Source organism: Nanorana parkeri, unplaced genomic scaffold (assembly GCF_000935625.1).
Source record: "Nanorana parkeri isolate BGI_ZX_2015 unplaced genomic scaffold, ASM93562v1 scaffold24, whole genome shotgun sequence".
NCBI classification, from domain to species: domain Eukaryota; kingdom Metazoa; phylum Chordata; class Amphibia; order Anura; family Dicroglossidae; genus Nanorana; species Nanorana parkeri.
The window spans coordinates 297,325-313,026 of record NW_017306292.1 but is presented as its reverse complement, the minus strand read 5'-3'; the positions used below and the strand labels follow the sequence as shown (position 1 = coordinate 313,026).

Here is a 15,702-nt window from a genome sequence, read left to right as displayed (position 1 = left end):
AGAACTATGGATATTGCTGTTGGTGTTTAACCTCCCTATTATATTATAATTTATTATTTTGTTTTTCAAACTTTAACATACCCGGGATGTCTACTGGACTCTTGTTTGGACAGATTTAGGTGAGTTATTCCTAGGATTTACTAAGAACTACAGGCCTACAATGTAAAACAACATATTTGCTTGAAAAACAATGTACCGCTTTTGGTACCTAAAATCCTGAATAATCATACCGCCAGGGAGGTTAAAGGTTCAAGGCAGGTCTGGCTTTACCACCTAATGAGGCAATGGCCTCTAACAAGCTTGTAGCCTTGTTTGCAGTGATATGTAATGTGCAGCAAATAGGCGCACGCGTCATTTTTACACACAGGTGCACCCGACGCAGGTTTGCGTGTGTATGTGGAAGGTGGGGGGGGACTTTAATTTTTTTTTCTTTTTTATGCTTTAATTTTTTTTACTCCCTTTTTTTTTTTAATTTTATTTATTTTACACTTTATTGCTATCATGTAGGGGGCTATGAAGCTCCCTATGTGATAGCCAATTTACATGAAAGGTCCTCTTTATGGAGACATCAGGGGTCTCCAAGATACCTGATGTCACCTAGGGACCCCCAGAGAAGCTGATGAAGCACAGATCTGCTTCCCCAGCTTCTGTAGCTGGTAACTTCCGCATTCAGCTGTCATTATGTAATATACATCACTTCCTGCATTTGGGGAGAGGAGATCGTGTATCGATCGCCTGTGACAGAGCAGTCATGCCAGTCTGGGCACAATGGATCTCGGTACCGGCAACGGCAGTGACAGCTGGGGTAAAACCGCAGCTAATACAATCGATCGTGCGTCTCTGGAGATGCTTGAATGTGATCCGCTGGCCGGGAAGCTACTCGTCTGGCTCTGGCGTCCTCTCGTCAGACGAGAGGAGGAGGGAATTTTCAAGCCCTGCCCATCTTGCATGTTGTAGGTTAGTGACTTGAGTTAGTGTGTTGAGCTGCAGTCATGAAGGATCCCATTCGGTAGACTTTAATGGGAACGTGCACCAAAAAAAACAGCATGCAGTTGAGTGGAGAGGGATTCAAACTCACTTTTAGTTCCATCTCGGTCTGTGTTGGAGAGACTTTCCCAATGGCAGTGGTTTAACCAGACCGCAATTGATGGGAAATCTGTAACGGGGACACAGTGAGGGATTCTAGCCTTCTCCTCAAAAAAAAAAAATTATTACCTGTTGCTGTTGGAGAGGTCCCCTCTCTTCCAATGTTGTAAAAGGTTGTCCGCAGCACAGGAAGTGAGGTGAAATCTCAGCCTTCACCGAAAAACTCTTCATTTCATTGGCCTCTGCGCACACCTAAGCGGTTTGCCGCAATAAGTAAAACGCCTGTCGCTGGAAAAAGAGCTTTTTGGACCCATATAGTCAATAGGAAATGCTTGAAAATGTGCGTTGTAATTAGTTTTGTCCATTGACCTCATAAAAATGCACATAATATATGCATGCAAAATTTCAAAAACGCATGGAAACATCCCAGAGAACTGCACAGCGCTCAGCAGACTCCCAATAATGTTCTCCGACATTAATTGTTTGCAGGCTGCCGTCGTCGGCCACTGGGAAGTTTCCTCACAGAACATGCAAAACAAACAGACAGCGTCTTGTCCTCGTGTATTACCGTTTATTAATCAATGAACATACAAACTGACATTAAAAAAAAAACTACTTGCATGGTAATCACTGAATGAATAGTACAGTATAGACCCCACAAAAGCTACCTTGCCAGCGGACGTGTTTCGGGGGATATACCCTCTTCCTCGGAGCTAACAAATTGTACAATTGCCCGAGCTCTATACATGGTGCACACATCCCCCTCTCAACTGCAAGCCTTCTGGTTGGCCCTCTACACTAACAGGATGATTCAATCCATAGGTTTGCATGACCCACTGCAGCATCTTCCGTCCCCCTATCTGAATGATCCAGAATGCTGCCACGATTTAAATAAACTTTTGTACCACCTCCTCAGGAGCCAAATCGGACACAAGCTGTCATGCCACCAGTACCACAATAAATCCCCCAGCAAGAAATCTCCTGCTCTGTATCAATGTCTCTGCTTGCTCTCTGATAGCCAGTTCTGATATTAGTTTATTTTATATTCCATAGCACACAGATCACAATCCAGTGGCATATTTCCAGTGGTTTGGTCCGTAAACCAAGTTAAAGGGAGGGGTTGATGCCTCTATGGAGCTCTTACTTTCCAAAGACACTTCTACCTTCTAACTTTCAAGACAGCACAAGATGCACTCTGTATATGTGCACACATCATTTCTCCTCTCAACTTAGACACCTTGCTTTAAGAGATAAAAATCTAGACTGAGAGATGTTGGAGAATTTGTAAGTAATTTGAGTGTAATGGCTTCAGTCAGGCTAAAGGCCTGGTGATTATGAATTTGTTCCCCTCCGCTTCTCTAACTGGTAGGAAGTTAATAAATCAGATCATGTGGCTGTGTGAAGGTTGAAGGGGGGCGAGCAAGAGAAACACAGTTATCTTGCTTCAAGGGAGCTTCTTATGCCTAAGCATTCAGATAGTCTTCTGGATATTCTGGAGTTTTGAATGTCTAAGGGCTTGTTCACACCAGTGCAGATGCAGAGCAGTTACAGAACGCATCAAAAATGCATCCAATGTATTCCAATGGTATTTTGGGCTCTAGTTCACAACACAGTGTTCAGTTTCAGAGCATGTGGAAAAACTGCAGCATGCCCTATTTTTTCTGCTCTGGAACGCACCAAAACTGCATGCAAACGCCCTGGAACGCACTGAAATTTTAGGCTGATATATATATATATATATATCCCAGAACGTGGCAAAAATGTGGCAAAACGCACTGCATATGCAGAAACTCATGCAGATCTGGTCCAGATTTGGTGTGTACAAGCCCTTAAGGGGTTATCTAATTGGGTTTGACTGGTATTAATGAGGGGTATGTCAAATGTTAAGCTGGGTATACGCGGTTAGAATTTAATTTGAAAACTATTGTTTTCAGAACGTTCGACCTTCTAACAGTAAATGGGGTCAAATTCACATGATTTTTAACTGTCTAAAAAAAAAATTGAAGGAGCAGGATGGAAAATATTTCTCGACTCAACAAAATTCTAACCGGAAATGTGCTTTTTCATGTTAAAATCAAATGGAACTTTGAACGAAGTTTGTCAAGTGTCAAATAGTATTATCAAAGGTGTTATCAAATCGGCAATTCTGTCTGTGTATACCCAGCTTTAATCAGCTTCTTTGCAATAATGCTCATGATGGGATGAATATTTGTGAAAAGATGTCCCTTTTCCTCTTTACTGTTAAAGTGAGAAGTAGTTATGTTCATTAAACTTGATCTATATTTTCACCACACAAGATGATGGTCCAGGTTCTACTACAACACTACTTTATCCAAAACAAAAATAATTTTTGGCTTTTGATTTGTTAACCCCGTCATGGGTCCTTAAGGGGTTAAACAGGCTCCCAGCAGCTAAAAGCTTGAAACTATGTTCATATTTGTTGAGCCAGCGGCCGGCTTTACAGTAGAAGTGATTCTTGGAACTGTTGCCGGATCGCTTCTATGGGCTGGTAAAGTGGTCGCCCGACACCCCCGCCGTGTTTCCCGAGCTCTGCTGCCCCTCCTGCAGGCCCCGGACTGGCATGTAGGGTGAGGCGTTCAACTAACTTCCGTTCACCAAGCTGCTTCCCTTTCTTTGGGACCAGGAGCAATGAGTATTGCATCACTTATGGTCCCATAGCTGTCAGTTTTGGGCTCCTGAAGCCTAGCAATAAGCTATTGATGTGCGATCTGCACTTCAATGGCATATTTCCAGTGGAAAGGTGATACTGGGGGGTCTTTGGACCCCCCAGTATCACCTTAGAGGACCTGTCGCTGCCGTTATGCTATCACATGGGGGGGGCTTGTAAGCCCCCCATGTGATAGCAATTAAAGTAAAGTTTAAAAAAATGTAAAAAAGAAAAATGTTTAAGTCCTCTGCCGCTGCAAGCACGCACATCTTCACGTAAACGCACGTTGGGAGCACCTACGTATGAAAACGACGATTGCGTTACACATGTTGGGTATCACTGCGCACACCAGGACGAGAGCAATAATTCTAGGACCAATATTTACGCATATCTCTGAACTGATGACTGGTAGGGGCTTTTACAGCGTCGTCTATCGACTTTTTTGGTTACTGAAATTTGTTGCAGTTTCACGGACGCACACAGTTTTTAACCTGGGCATGTTGGGTATCCATTTAGTCTTTGTAACCTCATCTTTTATATTTTACAAACATATGGTTTTATATTGTGTTTTGGGGCACTAAGTTTAGCATAAGTGCATTTTTCACTAAATTTTTGGGTTTGATAATAAGTTGCGCTATTGTCGTGCAACATAAACATTTGCAGCTGCCGCCACTTTATTCTTCAGGGTCTTGGCTTTCTGAAAATATATTCTGTTTAGGGGTTTGAAGTAAAATGTTGATTTTATAACATGCAAGCAAAAAACGGGGGAAAAAGGCCTTGGTCCTTAAGGGGTTAAAGCCCAACTTTAGACTCCGATCCACCCCTTCCAGCCCTCTTTTCTCCAGGTTTCTTCAGTCCAGTCCTGTAATGTTGCAAGCTCTCTTCACCCTGTTCTACCCCCTGCGGTTGGCAGATCCTAAATGCTGCAGACAGTGGGGGCTCTCCAGCATTCTCCTGTGAGTCTGGGGCAGGAGCTGAAGCTGGAAAGCCCTAGGCTTACAGGAGGTGGGATGAATGGCTCTGGGCGTCATTCAGAAAAGAAACTGTGTGTGTGTGCGCTTTTTGTTTTTTCACATTGGCTTTGCTTGGGTTTAAGCACCTTCTGGTACATTTACATGTGTTTATGGCATGTTCTGATGCAGAAAAAAAGCATGCTGCTGTACTTCTTCTTTTTTTTTTTTTTAATGCACTGGAACTGCACGCAATGGTGTGAACTAGCCCCATTTAACCCTTTTGCTGCCACTGACGTTTATCCTACGCCGCTGGCAGCAGGCCCATTTAATCAGAGCTGTCAGGACTCTGTTTACATGTGTAAAGCTGACTCCGCTTTACACTGGAAGCAATCTGGCACACTGGAATCCATTCTGGCAGCTCTGCTGCCCCACCTCATCTTTTAAATATTGCAAAAAAATTGGCTATTGTTGTTTTGAGCAGTAAAATTAACTTTTTTTTGTGCATTTTTTAAATAAAATGTTTGGGTTTGATAAGGAGTTGCGCTAATATTGTGCTATGTAAAAAAATTACAGCTGCCACCATTTATTGTACAGGGTCTTTGCTTTTAGAAAATATATAGATGGGAATTTATCAAAACTGGAGCAGACAAAATCTGGCGCTGTTGCCCCGGGCAACCAATCAGATTGTCTCTTCCGTTCAGTTAAGATTTTTAAATGAAAGAAGCTGATTGGTTGCCGTGTACAGCTGCTCCAGATTTTGCCTACTCCAGTTTTGATAAATTCCCATGATAATGTTTGGGGGGTTTTTAAGGCCTAAAATGTGGATTATAACGTGTGCAAAAAGGCCTCGGCAGTGAAAGGGTAAAAACCATTGGAATTACTGTGTGTGTTTAGTTAAAACATCCAGTGCAGCCCAAATACATTGGATGTGATTGAGTCATGAGAAAAGTCTTGGGGTTTCCCTTGCCTTAACTTGAATATTCCACAATTTTGCATCACAGACCTGGAACAAGCATGATGTAAATTTAGTGTCACAATTTACTTTTTCCATGTCAGAGACTCCGAACACTTTGAAACCAACGCATCAATATGACAGCCAGGGAATTAACATTCGCAAAGGGGAGGTCAACAATGGCAGCCCACATACTTTACTGAGTCACTTTAAGAAAATTGTAGTGCATCCAGCAATTGTTTTAGAAGGTCTAGTGATGAGGTTGATTTCTTGCACTCTTGGGTCTGTGTGATTACCCGAAATGCTTTAACATCCATAAAAGTAGATCTTCAGTCTAAACTACAGGTAGTCAATTCTCCAAATGATCTTGTGCCTAATTTCCATGGGATCCCTTTCTTACCCATTCATCTGGTAGTAGGATCAGTCATGTTTCTTACCGCCTTGGTCCAGGAGACACGGCCTGCAGTCAGTCAGAGCCACTCTGGCAGAGCACTTTAATTGGCCAGTGATCACATGACAAAGCAAGGTACCAGATGTGCCTTCTCTGTCTGTCTCTCTCTGCTGCTGCTTTGGCACATAGCAGACGCTGATAGAGCAGTGCAATAATCAGAGTTGTGTAGGTAGAAAAATGTTGTGGGTCCAGTTCTTATAGGACAGTGGTCTCCTGAGCATGCTTACCAAATGGAATGACCAGGGAAAGTGACATGCATGATGTAGTATAGAAGGTCCAATTTTAAAACAATACTGATCTGTGGGTGTGTCTTACAAGCAAGGCAGACCGCTTCTTGTGATGGCTCTGCAGTTTTTGGAATTAACCCATGAGCTTTAGCAGCTAATTGTGAACATATATTGACTTTCTTTTATGGTCTTGGTTAGGGTTGAGCCACTCAAAATATTAGTGGTGTGCTGATCAATAGGTAGAGGTTTTACTATGTAGGAGACACAGAATACACTGCAATTTGTTGCACCCACTAGCAGTATAGTGGTGTGGCCAAAGGAGGGAGTTTGTGAAAGTGGCTTGAAGGAAGAGGGGCACGATCAAGTCCTTCAGCTTGCAAAGGAAATCAGTTTAGCTTCAGCACTGTTTTGGGCTCTTCTAAAGTACACTTGTCAAGAAAGAAATATGCCCTCATTTTCAAAATTCAAGATCCCTGATGGGGCCTGGCCCCCAGCCTGTCTGTAGCGCCGACCCTGGCCCCGCATATAACAGAACTTTTTCTTTCATGCCAGTCACTCAAACATATTAAAACCAAACCAACTTAAAAGCCAGGTCATTTTGAATTTTTTAAAACGGCAGGTTGATAGTATCTCATTATAGGTGTACTTGATACTTGTAAGATGTCAAGGGATCTTTAACCTTTTTTCCCCCTTCTCTAGATGGTGGTTAAAACCTTTATGGACATGGACCAGGATTCAGAAGATGAAAAGCAGCAATATCTTCCTTTAGCCTTGCACCTTTCATGTGAATTCTTCCTCAGGAATCCTAACAAAGATGTTCGCCTGCTAGTAGCATGCTGTTTGGCAGATATCTTCAGAATATATGCACCAGAAGCACCCTACACATCTCATGACAAATTAAAGGTACAGTCTATTCATGTATTAGGAACTTCAGATATGTGTTGTATGCAATACAAATAGTGGTATTTTGTTCTATTCTTTCTGCCAGTCTTGTCTTATTTTCATTGCTAAATTCTATAAAAGATAGACTTAAAGGAGAACTATGAGGTGATTGATTTTCACTCGTCTCATAGTACTAGCCGACCTGTGACAATGAGACTGTCACAGGTCGGCTCAGTAGATCGGGAAGTGAGCGAACACATACGGCGTTCGCTCACTTCTCGATCCTGTCCCGGCTCTCTGCCGTGACAGGGGAGGGGCTGGATTCCCCTCTCCGTTCCTCCAGTGCTAACTGGCGGAACGGACGGGGGAGGGGCGGGTACAGGTGGCTCTGCCTCTAGATAGGCAGAGCCAGCTGTTACTCCCGCAGCTGGGCGGATCCAGACATAGTTGTCGGGATCCGCTTCAGCTGCGGCGTCTCAGTATACCGCTCGCGGTATACTGAGCTTAGGGTGATGGGAGGACGCTAGTTTGTGTCCTCCCGTTAGCCTAAGGAGAACTATGGGTGAAAGCCCTAACCCCATAGTTCTTCTTTGATATAAATCATTGGTAGGGGACCTTGGCACCCTGTGGATCAAGGTAGCATCTTATATGCCATGTGCATGCCTTGCATGAGAAAGGTATGGTTTCCCATTGGTTCATATATTCAGAATAACTTGTACTACTACTTGTAATACTCTGTTTCTATATCTGTTTTTAAAATGCCAGCCACTCATATAAAGTCATACAGTGTTTCTAAAATGTGCTTCTAAAATAATTTTATTTCTCCCTTTCTTTTGCTTAGGACATATTCTTGTTTATTACAAGACAACTGAAAGGTCTGGAAGACACAAAAAGTCCCCAGTTCAATAGATATTTTTACCTGTTAGAGGTATCTGATTTCGTTTTTGTTTTTTTACCTTTGTGTGTTTAGTCACAGTATCCGTAATACTCTTACAAAATAGTATATGTATTTATGTAAATATGTTAATGCACATTTTGAAGTGACACTAAACTCAGGCGTTAAATCTTACAAATGCATTCAAGTACCTTATTAACAAAAATGTACATTATTTGTGTATCACTCGGCTATAGATCCTCAAATCATCTCTGAATTGGTGCTTCCTTCTGGAGGGTGGTTACTTTATTTCCCCATGGTCCCTGTGTGTTGTAAAGTTGCCACCGCTCCAAGATCACTCCTTTGATGTACTACAATCTCACGTTAAGTTTACTAATTTGTATTGCGATTTGTAGTCCATTATGGCTGTAAGCTTGGAGCAGTGACTACTTTACAACACACACAGGGACCATGGGGAACAAAAGTAGCCACCCTCCAGAAGGAAGGACAGTGTCAGCACCAATTCAGAAATGATTTGAGGATCTACAGCCAAGTGATACAAAAAAAGGTAGAGTTTTGTTAATAAGGTACTTGAATGTATTTTTAAGATTTAACTCCTGAGTTTAGTGTCACTTTAGGAATGCACTTTCCCCTGTGCTTCCATTATTCCATAAAGTGTAAGAAAAATTGCGTAATTTCTTTCTTGGTAGTTTGACCGCTTCTGTATAAAAAGCTTTGATTTTTTTTACTTTTTGCTCATGGCGTATATCAAGAGTGGAAAAATCCTAGTTGCTTTGGTAATCCAGAAATGGTCTTTGTGCCTAATAGATTCCCCCAGGAAAGCTGTATTCTTTCCACAATTGTAACCTCTGTGTTAATACAGTTATGTGATTCGAACGTTTCCTACTTCCGCTCCACAGGGCCCCCTGCTGCCTCTTCCCCAAATATACAAGCAGAAACTTTGTCCCCCTCTGCCTTCCTGACTCTCCAACTCGCAAGGCATGTTACTATAGAACAGTTTCTTATCCTGTTAATTCAATCTGCTTGTTTAAAGTGAAACTCCAGCCAAAAACAAAAACTTTTCTATTTTGAGGTATAATAGGTAAGGGTGTCTGTCCAGGAGATAGAACAGAATTTGAAGATAACTCAAAGTACGCAAAAAAATTCTGCCTTTGTCACTAGAACAGATGTCCCACAGTTGTGATCTATACTGTATATCTTAACATTAGTTACTTATTTTGTTTTTAAGGACTTGCCATGTAACATTCCCCTTTTTTTTTATTGATTTGCTGTTGCATTAAGGTGAAAAAAACCCAATATGCTGACATTCACCAATCTTTCTCCTTTAGAAATGTGTGATTATTGTAACATTTATTCTATTCATAATTAGATGAATGTTATATACACCACACTTTCACCAGCCATACTTTGATGTTTGCTTTTAACTGAAATGGCAAATGATTGCATTTTCTACAATGCGCACTCAAACTCCAGATGTTGACCTATTTTCTTTAGTGCTTTCTCTTTGCTTGGGAACAGATATAGTGATTGGGTGTGGGGTATTTTTTTTTTTTTGCGTGTAAGGTGGGACTTGACTTAAGCCAGGTATACACTCTTCGAATTTCAAATCTGTTGCGTGAGTGCGTGCTCAGGGGTGTGGAATTCCTATTGCCCGACGCCCAGGACATGGAGTTCTTTGCTCTGCTCTGTGTGATCACTGAAACCGGAGCGCTGTGATCACAGTGCCGCCTGTCTCAGTTGTCAGGAACTGCACAGAACATCTGTGTTGGAGGGCAGGTTCCATAAAAGGAATCTGTCACCTCCAAACTATCACATAGGAGCTTTTAAGTGGCATGTCATTACCCGCTGCCCGGCTTTCTGATTGTCCAGGAAGCTGGCTCCATGCCAACGAAAGCACTGTATCGGCGAGTACCGAAAGCAAAATATTGGTACTCGTGCATCCTTAGTTTTGATTAAAACTCTTTTTTTGTATTGGGAGAAGTAGAATGGGCCCCTGCTTTAGCCCTTGGACAAGTAGTTTAAAAAAAAAAAAAATATATTTCCACACCCCTGGTGGTGCTGTCGTCACCTTTCCAACCGGCATCCCTAAATCAGGTGATTGAAGGAAAATTGTTGGCTGAACAGATCTTGCAGCCATCGCGCTGCCAGCTCTGTTCATGTACTCTGACAGCGGCCATTGACCCCTGTCAAATACAAAGGAAACGGCAGGAGATTCCTCGGTCAACGCTCATAAGTGTTGATGGAGGAATCTGTTCTGATGGAGGAATCTGTTCCATCTCCTTTGTTTAGCCGGTAGGTTGAACAATGAAAATAGAAGAGTGTATACCAGACTTTAGTCTGAAAAGGGGCAAGGTCATTTGTCTCAAGTGATTAAGTGGTAGAGGAATTGAGGTTGGCAGAACGTTTGCTGTGTGGAAGACAGTCCATGCTGCTGGTGTAAAAGAGTGGCCTCAGGACGCTTCGATACACCTCTGTCTCATCCTGTGGTCTTTGAGTCTTTTTTTTAAAGCATTCGGTAGAAAATGTATTGTGTATATAGAAGTTGGAAACTCCTTCTCTGTGGCCTGGTGCTGTATGCTGATTAGGTGTTTGGTGGACTTTTTGGAGAGTTCAGGACTTTTTCAGTATTGTATAGCTCTGACAGCGGGAACATGCAGCTTGGAGCTACTTAATGTGAGACGCCTTTTTTCATCGCAGCATCCTGGACCTGCTTTCTGTGTTCTTTATAAACACTAAACCCCTTGGTCTCTATAATTGTCTCTGATACACTTGCCTTATGACTTGTTAAGTGTTCTGGGTGTCCAATGTAATGTGACTGGATCAAATTGTTTGTAAGGAGAAAAGGTGTGTGGGGAAATGTTACTGCCTTACTTGCCATTGACTAAATACGATTTTGTTTTCTTCTTCTTTTAGAATTTAGCCTGGGTCAAATCCTACAACATTTGTTTTGAATTGGAGGATTGCAATGAAATATTTATTCAACTCTTTAGGACTCTGTTTTCTGTTATCAAGTAAGTTATAACCTTTGTTATTTACTTGCTTGTGGCTCTCCTGTTTTATTCTCTGCTTCTCTAGAGAGATGTATATCTCTTTATATCTGCATACAGTTTTTATAGTTACCTGCAAAAGGTGCTCTGAAATCAGCTTCACTTATGGCATGGGTAGACAAATACAGCGCCAGTTTTCATTTGTTAAGGAGCATTGGCTACCTGGCTCCAAAAATGTTGTCCAGCCCTGACTTGGGCTACATACCAATAGAAGTGGAAAAACTGGTGGTATTAGTAAATTGATGACCGTTTTTCAGCACAATCTGATTTTTGCAGCATCATTCAGTGCAACAATGCTTGGAGCTCCTGCTGTTCATCCTGCAATGCAGTGCCTAGTCCAAGTGGGACAGATTGGACAGCAGGTCTAGGCTTTGTCATGTGAGGGGTGGCGGTGCCAGTGCTGCCCAATCTATTTTAAAAGACAACTTTTACTAAAGTTACTAATTACATTTCTATGTTGGCAGGCTTCAGAACATGCTTGACATCTTATGTTATAGCTTACTGCTGATACTATTTATACTTTTTATGAACGGGCTCTTTTGATTTTGTCTTTTAATATCCATTTGCTTATAAGCTGATACTGATTGGCCTCTATGCTGTGTACCACTTTATCCCACTTCCTTTTTTGTTCATTCACAATGTTTTTGATCCTGTAGTAACAGCCACAACCAGAAAGTTCAGATGCACATGTTGGATTTAATGAGTTCAATAACCATGGAGGGAGATGGCGTTACACAAGAATTGCTGGATTCTATCCTCATTAATCTCATCCCTGCTCATAAGGTCAGCACTTTTCATCTGTTATAGAATTAAATGGAGCAGCTTAGAATGTGAATTTATAATATGTAAAAATCTGTGCTAACTTTGGGTTACATTTGTTCAGTGGCACGTAAATTGTCTTGTTTGTACTTCTCTGCTCTTGAGACTGTTTGATGGTTTTACCTTTGCAGTGCAAACATGTGTTTCCTTGCTTAGAAAGAAAGTGATGACTCTTCCATGTCATCTCAAATTAAAAGTAATCTATTAAAAATAAGCCCTTTAGAAGAAATGGAATGGGTTCCTATTTCTAGCAGTGGGTAGACATCTAGTACAGTATTGGTTAGGGATGTGCCGAAATTTTGGCTGCCAAAAACTCCATGTATCCCTAGCTTCTCTCCTCCCCACTGGCAGCCGATCTGTGTGCCTTCCGATGCAGTGGCCAGCGCCCAGTGGGGGCGGGAGAAGCTTTCAGGAGGCTGAGCGGGCAGTGACAGCTGTCAGGATGCCAAGGTGTAGGGGGTCGTGACAGCTGTCATTGTTGCAGGAGGTGGAGCTCTCCTCCTGCACCTCCCAGCTGTGTCAGAATGGAGAGCGGTGAGTGGAGGAGAGAGCTCTGTGATCTGTGTCGGGATAGAGAGCGGTGAGTGGAGGAGAGCGCTGTGATCTGTCACAGGAGGAGGAGCTTTCCTCCCCCACAGCCCGGCCTCCTGTGAAAGCAGATTCAGGATGTAGAGTGGGTATACAGACTCTCAGCGATTGTAAATAACTGGACATGGTGTGCTTACCATGTCCCAGTTATGAAGTAAACTACATCACCTCCTGTTCATTCATGATTGTGGATATAGTGCGAGTTACTATGTCTACAGTGTATGAATGGACAACGTTTTCAATCGTCGATTTTAATTGACTAAATCGATTTAACTGTTGCAGCTCTAGCGCACAGTGTGCGGAAGTCACCAACTGTCTGCAGAGTCAATAGCTACGGACCTCCAAACTTCATGTGGCCTTCAGATTGGCACAACAACAGTGTGTAGAGAGCTTCATGGAATGGGTTTCCATGGCCGAGCAGCTGCATCCAAGCCTTACATCACCAAGTGCAATGCAAAGCGTCGGATGCAGTGGTGTAAAGCACGCCGCCACTGGACTCTAGAGAAGTGGAGACGTGTTCTCTGGATTGATGAATCACGCTTCTCTGTCTGGCAATCCGATGGACGTGGCTGGGTTTGGCAGGTGCCAGGAGAACGGTACTGGCCTGACTGCATTGTGCCAAGTGTAAAGTTTGGTGGAGGGGGGATTATGGTGTGGGGTTGTTATTTTTCAGGGGTGGTGCTTGCCCCCTTAGTTCCAGTGAAGGGAACTCTTAAGGCATCAGCACACCAAGACATTTTGGACAATTTCATGCTCCCAACTTTGTGGGAACAGTTTGGGGATGTCCCCTTCCTGTTCCAACATGACTGCGCACCAGTGCACAAAGCAAGGTCCATAAAGACATGGATGAGCGAGTTTGGGGTTGAGGAACTTTTCTGGCCTGCACAGAGTCCTGACCTCAACCCGATAGAACACCTTTGGGATGAATGAGAGCGGTGTGAGTGTGAGCCAGGCCTTCTCGTCCAACATCAGTACCTGACCTCACAAATGCTCTTCTGGAAGAATGGTCAAACATTCCCATAGACACACTCCTAAACCTTGTGGACGCCTTCCCAGAAGAGTTGAAGTTGTTATACCTGCAAAGGGTGGGCCAGCTCAATATTGAACCCTACGGACTAAGACTGGGATGCCATTAAAGTTCATGTGCGTGTAAAGGCAGTCGTCCCAATACTATTGGCAATATAGTGTATGTCTACTAGGTAACTTTTGGTGACAACCCTGCTTTTATAAAAAAAAAAAAAATTTTCTCGTCTTGACTATTGCAACTCCCTCCTCATTGGCCTTCCACTACACAGGATATCCCCCCTTCAGTCTATCATGAATGCAGCTGCTAGACTCATCCACCTAACCAACCGCTCAGTATCTGCAACCCCCCTCTGTCAATCCCTCCACTGGCTTCCACTCGCCCAGAGGATACAATTCAAAATATTAACAATCACTTATAAAGCCATCCACAACTCTGCCCCCGGATGCATCTCAGACCTTGTCTCAAAATATCACCCTAACCGTCCACTCCGCTCTTCCCAAGACCTCCTGCTTTCCAGCTCCCTAGTCAACTCCTCCCATACTCGCCTCCAGGACTTCTCTAGAGTCTCTCCCATCCTCTGGAACTCTTTACCCCAATCTGTCCGTCTATCTCCCACCTTGACTGTCTTTAGGCGTTCCCTAAAGACTCATCTCTTCAGGGAAGCCTATCCCACCTCAACATAACCACTGGACCATCACATTCTCAAATAATTCATCCCCTTGCAGCTACCTCCTCATGTATCATTTCCCCCTCCTTTTAGATTGTAAGCCCGCAGGGGCAGGGCCCTCCTTATCATCTTGTCTTGAATTGTATTGTAACTGTAATGTCTTCCTTATATTGTAAAGCGCTGCGCAAACTGTTGGCGCTATATAAATACTATGTAATAATAATAAGTTGTATATCTGTTTTTTTTCCCCCCAACAGTGTGTTTTGTGACTGTCTTGACAGAAATACGTAAATTGAGAATGCAAACGCGTGTGGAAAAAGCATTCCTAGTTTAAATGTTGCTGAGTGATAAGTCTTCAGATTAAAATTAAGAAAACATAGCCGGTGAAATGAGGAGGTTAGCAGCCAAAGACTGTTAGTGGAAAAAGTCACAGAGCAAGTCCCTTAGGCCCTATTAAAGTTTAAATTGAGGGTAAAAAATCTGCTTGGAGTAGAGAAATATCTTCAATTTATGAGAGGACTTTTGTTGGTATGGGAAGGACAAATAATGCAAAGTCACCAGCACTCCAGACATGCAATTGAGTCTCGCAGACCTATGGCCCTGTTCGTCACAAACTTGTGGGACGCAATTACAGGTCTGGAGTATTGGTGACTTTGTATACCTTGATCTGGCATTGGCATGGTGCCGTCCGATGCTTTCAATTTGAGCACCAAACCTATTTGAAGATCTAGTACCGTCAGAAATGCTGACGGTAATTTTTCGTTTTTCCCATGTCAAATACACGTACAAAATACCCCTATATCATATAGATAACACATTCAACAACTGGGTCAACATAACCCAAGATAAGATGTGATACATACATACGTTTCACGGTTTACATTTTACAAGGTTACATAGTCAAGCACAAGGAAATATAAAGTGGGACTTGGAACACATCTAGTAGTAGTTAAATGCGAGCAAAACGCATCGGGTTGCCCCGCTGTTCATATGTAAGTTTGTAAAGAGGCAGAAATGCTGATTCTTACACAAAATTAATCACGGTATGGGCAAGATGACTTCCAGTTAGCAGGAAACTCTTTATGTACAGTATAGCACATTTTGTTGGGTTTTTGTTTTGTAGCAATATTTCTCACCAAGTATGTATAAAAACATTTGTCGTTTTTTTCAGAATCTTAACAAGCAAGCATTTGACCTTGCCAAAGTACTTTTAAAGAGGACAGTTCAAACAATTGAGCCTTGTATTGCAAATGTAAGTGTACAAAACTGTTTTTATGTGCATCTTTAGGTTTGTTCTTTGCAGAAGGTTGTCATTTATTTTAAGCAGTTAACATAACTGTGTAACAGCAGCATAACACTGAACATTTAAAAACCATCACTCACTTCTGGGATTGCAATAAGTGTGTTCCCCACCCTGCAATACATCATTGATGCTATCGC

At 42.5% G+C, this 15,702-nt stretch overlaps 1 protein-coding gene across 1 annotated transcript in view; it reads left to right on the top strand.

Moving 5' to 3' along the window:
* Positions 1-15,702, top strand: part of PDS5A (PDS5 cohesin associated factor A) — a 72,310-nt gene that overhangs the window by 10,295 nt on the left and 46,313 nt on the right. The window contains 5 exon segments of the mRNA XM_018564803.1: positions 7,037-7,240; positions 8,061-8,147; positions 11,028-11,125; positions 11,818-11,944; positions 15,434-15,514. Coding sequence (XP_018420305.1) covers positions 7,037-7,240; positions 8,061-8,147; positions 11,028-11,125; positions 11,818-11,944; positions 15,434-15,514 — 597 coding nt within the window.